The 5,933-nt window shown below is 48.1% G+C and overlaps 1 protein-coding gene across 1 annotated transcript; it reads left to right on the forward strand.

The window, feature by feature from the left end:
- The first annotated feature begins 236 nt into the window (after nucleotides 1–236).
- On the forward strand, nucleotides 237–2,587 carry Otud6a (OTU deubiquitinase 6A). The gene is made up of 2 exons (XM_059250428.1): nucleotides 237–1,518; nucleotides 2,368–2,587. Exon 1 carries the CDS (start codon nucleotides 531–533, stop codon nucleotides 1,401–1,403), a length of 873 nt encoding a protein of 290 aa, XP_059106411.1. The 5' UTR covers nucleotides 237–530; the 3' UTR covers nucleotides 1,404–1,518; nucleotides 2,368–2,587.
- Nucleotides 2,588–5,933: the final 3,346 nt, after the last annotated feature.

A 5,933-nucleotide genomic window follows, 5' to 3' on the forward strand; every position in this document is an offset into this window, starting at 1 on the left:
GATTAAGAGTTCGCTGGTCAAGAGACCTGAAAAACTAGAGAAAGCCACACTGCCTGTTGGACACAAAGAGAAATGCCAAGTTCAGGGTCAGAACATATTCAGCTGATAATATTTATCATGTGGTTATCAAGCATGGCCTGTGTCTGTGTTCTGTCTAAACTTGGAAAAGAAGTAGGGAGTAAGAGTGACTGAAAAATTCTACAAGTCTAATTATGGCACACATTGTAGAAAGGCAGACTCCTAGGAGCGACTTTTGAAGTCCGTTAAAAACCAGAGGCGTGAGGTGCTACGGGGTCTAATGAGAACATACTTAGGGGTTCTTGAAAGCCAGTCACAAAGGCGGGCGTGTCTGGGGGGCGTGGCCTCGAGGCAGTAGCCAATAGCAGAGAGGGCTGTGAGTAGGGAGGGGGCAACCAGCCCCTGAGGCAAGCAGAGTGCCACAGCGACCTCAGGCAGAGGATCTGTGAGGCTGTCTGGTGGTTTGAACTGTTCCAGTTTCCTCCAAACTTCTTTTCCCACTTTCCACTGGGATGATGGATGACACTGAGAATGATTTCCAGCGGGTGATCCGCCGCCACTATCGCGAAAGAAGAGAGCTGCAAGGTCACATCCAGGCCTTGAAAAGTTCTGTCCCAAAGAGTGACAAGAACAGAAGAAGGCAGTTGCTTGCTGACGTGGCTCGCCTCGAGGCCGAGATGGAGCAGAGGCACCAGCAAGAGCTGGAGAAATTTGAAGATCTTGACCCCAGCTTGGAATCGGTTACAGCCGACCTCACCAAGATGAATCTTGAGAATCTGCCTCCACGCCCATCGAAGGCCCAGAAAAGGCGCGAGCGAAGAGCTCACATGGAGAGACACCACCAGGAGAGGATGCCTGCGGCCCGGGCCGAACAGCTGGCCACCTACCGCCGTGAGGAGGAAGAGAAGGTCGCTGCCATTCTGGGGGCCAAAAACCTGGAGATGAAGACCATCCCTGCCGATGGCCATTGTATGTACCGTGCCATCCAGGACCAGCTGGTGTACTCGGTGACGGTCGAGAGCCTGCGCTACCGCACGGCCTACTACATGAGGAAACACGTTGATGACTTCTTACCTTTCTTCACTGAGCCCGAGGCTGGCAACTTCTACACCCGTGAAGACTTCCTGAGGTACTGCGATGACATCGTGCACAAGGCATCGTGGGGCGGCCAACTGGAACTGAGAGCCATGTCGCATATCCTGCAGACCCCCATCGAGGTGGTACAGGCCAACTCACCCATCATTGTTATTGGGGAGGAGTACACTCGGAAGCCACTCACTCTCGTCTATCTTCACTATGCCTGCGAGTTCGGAGAGCACTACAATTCAGTGAAGCCCATTGAGAGCCCTGGCGCCACTGGAGGTATGGCGCCACGCCTGTTCTAGAAGTTTCCAGCAGTCACCAGCCACAGACCTCTGCCTTAGGCGCCATGTTTCTCCCGCGCTTGACACCGCAGATCCTGAGAGAACTGAAACAGCTATGGCGTTTCTCCGTTTCTCGGTAGGAGCAGTCGCTTTTTCCTTGGCTGGTTTATTTTTTTCAAGATTGACTTAAATCTTGAAATCTTTTCCAAGTCCTGCCCTATTTTGTTTGTTTGTTGTTTTGTTTTACTACACTCAGTTATTTGTGTCTTCTTTGGGGTGGGGATGGGGGCTTAAGCGCACAAGAAAAAACACCTCCTTGGGACACCCAAGAGGCTTATGTTTCATCAGGTCTACCTTGGACCTTAGGTACCTTTGCCCTGTTTGCGCTTCAGTTACCATTAGGCTGAAAATGGAAGTTTTGGACTTTTCCATTATTTACCTGGGTTTAAATAAATGTAGTAGAAAGGTTCAGTTTGTGGGATTTTTCCCGGTGTATCTATCAACCCACTTGATAAAAGTGGAGTTTGTGAGACTGAAGTGATTTATGAGTGTTTTTCATTGTGTTTTCCAGTGGGGGGAAATGCCACAGCTGGCAGTTTAGTTTGCTTTTAACCAGTGTTAGAATGCCTGGGTTATAAACAAGTCTTCCAGTAGTAATTTGATTGTTTTGTTTTTCATTCAAACTTGTGAAACTGCAAATGGATTTCAGTTGCAAATGGATTTTAGTTGCTCAATGTTTTCTAAGCTTTAAAAAATTCGTTTTCAAATTTAAAGGCTAAATGTAACTGTTAGATACAGAAAATCAGTTTCAATGAGCCAGTAGGCCAAGTGAGGGCTACCTCAGAGATGTGGAAGACATGAACTTAGTGACTTTACTTAATTTTTAGAGAGAAATATTTTAAAAGCAGTTTGGGGAAGTTATAAAGTAGTTGATGCAGTTTTGTGTAAAAGAAAACAGTGAATAATACAGCTGTTTCTGTTAAAGATTTCTTGATGTCCTGAATGTGCCAAAAGAAGAGCAAGAATGGAATGATTTGCAGTAATTTTTAAGGTTAATCATCAAAGCCTGTATTTTGGTGAAGTTACTTAAATTCATTTTTAAAAACCTTTGTCCCTTCCAAATGTTCTCAAATAATATATGTAAGTTCAAAAATGTTTAAAAACACTTGTGCAGTGTGTTAACAATAAAAGCAGCTTTTGAAATACCTGGTTTGCATTTCTTGTGTAGCTGACTTAGTCCATATAAAGTTTGTATCCCAGGTGGCCTTCAGTAAAGGGCTCCTGAAGAATGGGAGCAGGTTGGGGGTGGGGGGACAGATGAGGCTTTGGGTAATAACATCTGCCGTCTTGGTGGTGGCCTGGAGTGAAATGTTTCCCAGGCTGAGAATTTCGGGAGGAATTTACACTAAGGATGCCCTAGGTTGATGTTTCACTTGGTGAAACATATGAAAGGGCTTCCTTCAATATTCTGTCCTGTGTTTGATAAAGAGCCCTGACTTCCAAGACCTCAGCCAGGCCAGGTGACATTGCAGTAGTGGAAGAAATGCTACTGTAGTCTACTTCAGGATGCTTCCAAAACACCAATAGGGAAGTCCTGACGGATAGTTCTCACCATGGAAACAAGTTTCAGCTAGCCAGTCTCTGAAAAAAATACAATATTGGGGTACATTATGAGAAAAGAGCCTTTTATAGGGACAGAAACACTGGGGAAGGGATCGTGAGTTAGGGAGGAAGGGGGGCAAGCTTTGGAGGGGAGGCATAGGCTGGGGAAGGGAAAATGTGCTTGGAAAAGAGATGTTATCTACAGAAGGAGGCCTGGCCGGGAAGGAGGGTGAAGGCTGAGGACAGATACAGTCTAGGGAAAACTTTTAGAGGCTGGAGTTGGAGGTGTCAACAAGCTGAATAAGTGGGCAAGTTGAGAAACAGGCCATAAAGTGGGGTTTTTTTGTTTTTGTTTTTGTTTTTGTTTTGGTGTGTGTGTGTGTGTGTGTGTGTGTGTGTGTGTGTGTGTGTGTATTTTAAAGAAGCCTGGCTAGAGGAGACTATGGCTGAGGTCTAGGGAAGGGACCTGGCTAAGGATGAGTGAAGGCTATTGGACTGTAGAAATGAAAAAGGTGCTTTATGGGCTGGGCTGTGTAGAGTGAGAGTGGGGGGTCTGTTTGCCTAAGGCAGGGGATATTGATGGACAGTGGCTCTGACTGACTAGAGGCAGCACCCGGTGATAAGAAGGAGGCCTGGCTAAAGGTCAGAGACACGGACACTGGCTGATGAAGGATTCGTGGTAGGAGAGGTGAGTCACCCGGGGTGAGTAATATAGGGAAGGGGACCAGGTTTGGGAAGGGAAACTGGCGGCAAACTACACTGCATCTGGGAAAGGGGTCCTTGCAAAGGGTGGGATTGTTTAGATAACAAGGCAGGAAACTGGGCTTCACAGGGAAGGCTGCCCAGCTGTGGGCAGAGGAATGGGCTGGTAAGAGGCCAGGTTGGATGGATACAGCAGATAATGAAGAGTCCATGGCTCTTGAATGGGGAAATGATCAACACGGGCAACTTGGTTAGGCCAGGGGCACCTACTAAGGACGCTTTCTGAGGAGGGGGTTCTGGAATGAGATGAGACCTTCCTGGGGAAAGAGGCATTGGCTGAGCAACCAATCAGCTTGGAAGAGGACTGGATCAAGGATCCTGACAGGTAACGGCACCACAAGGCTTGATCGGTTGGTGCAGGCTGACACAGGGACACAACTTGGGGGACAGAGTGTTGGGGAGAGGAAAATAGCCCAAGATGGGATAAAGGTATCTGAGGTCCCTGATGGGAAGTTGGGCCTGGTTAGGAAGGAGGCCTAGTTTGGCAAGTGACCCAGACTGGAGAAGTCGCTATTCTGTGAAAGGTCATGGAGAGAGAAGAGAGCCTGTCTCAGTCTGGGGTATATATAAGGATGCAGGCTCAGGTGGGCAGAGGAGCCAGGGTACAGGAGTAGCAGAGCAAGGACCATAGGGAAGCAGAGGTAGCCTAGGGAAGGGGACCCAGCTGGGTAGGGAAGCAGAGGGACAGAGCTCTGGGCAGGGTAGGGAGGGGAGGCCTTAGCTGGGTAAAGGATCATAAGGTGGGGTAAAGGACTGGTTTAGTGAAAGGCTGAACAGTGAAAGGATGCCTAACTGAATTAGGAGCTCAAGGACAAGGAAAGTGACCCTGACTGTTAAGGAAGGAAAAGCCTGAACAAAGGGTCCTAGCAGGTAAATGGCCCGCCTATTGGTACAGAGTCGGGATCTACACAGAGATCCTGGCTGAGGAACAGCACATAGTTGAGGAAGAAGAGGACCTAGCAGAGGAGGGGAACACAGGATAGGAATGGGCGTCTTGGAGAAATGGGTCAAGCTAGGCAAGAAGACACAAGGTAGGAAAGGGAACTCCAATAGGATTAGGAAGCTTACTTGGAGACAGGAATAGATGGTGTCTTAATTAGGATTAGTATTGCTGTGATAAAACACCATGACCAAAACAACTTGGGAGGAAAGGGTTTGAGAGAAGCCAGGGCAGGAACTCAAACAGGCCAGGAACCTGGAGGCAGGAGCTGATGCAGAGGCCACGGAAGGGTGCTGCGTCCTGGCTTTCTCCCTATGACTTGCTTCTTAAGAACCTAGGACCACTAGCTGGGCAGTGGTGGTGCATGCCTTTAGTCCCAGCACTCGGGAGGCAGAGAGACAGGTGGATCTCTGTGAGTTCGAGGCCAGCCTGGACTACAGAGTGAGTTCCAGGGCAGGCTCCAAAGCTACAGAGAAACCCTGTCTCAAAAAAAAAAAACAAAAAAAAAAAAAACTAGAACCACTAGCCCAGGGATGGTACCACCCACAATGGGATGGACCTTCCCCCATCAATCACTAATTAAGAAAATGTTCTACAGCCTGATTTTTTTTATTCTCTCATACATTGTATCCTGACTGCAGTTTCCCCCATTTCTCCACCCTTCCACCTTCCCTCCCCCTCAAATCCACTCCTCTTGTTTCCATTCAAAAAAGCCCAGCAGTCTCCCAGGGATATCAACCAAACATGGCGTAACAAATTACAATAAGACTAGGCACAAACCCTCATATCAAGGCTGGATGAGGCAACCCAGTAGGAGGAAAAGGGTCAGAGAGACACCCCCCACCACACACACACACACACACACACACACACACACACACACATTCACTGTTAGGAGTCCCACAAGAACATCAACCTTCACAATCATAAGATATGTGCAAAGGACCTAGGTCAGACACATACAGGCTCCCTGATTGTCGCTTCAGTCTCTGTGAGCCCCTATGACCTGGTTAGTTGATTCTGTGCGCTGTGTTCTAGTGGATACAGTCTGATGTCATGGAGACGTTTTCTCAATCAAGGTTCCCTCCTGTCAAGACTATAGCTTGTGTCAAGTTGACATAAAACTATCCAGCACATACAGCTTAAGAGTCCCTGGCAGAGGCGGATCTCTGTGAGTTTGAGGCCAGCCTGGGCTACCAAGTGAGTTCCAGGAAAGGCGCAAAGCTACACAGAGAAACCCTGTCTCG

The sequence above is a fragment of the Peromyscus eremicus genome, chromosome X, assembly GCF_949786415.1.
Source record: "Peromyscus eremicus chromosome X, PerEre_H2_v1, whole genome shotgun sequence".
Classification (NCBI taxonomy): domain Eukaryota; kingdom Metazoa; phylum Chordata; class Mammalia; order Rodentia; family Cricetidae; genus Peromyscus; species Peromyscus eremicus.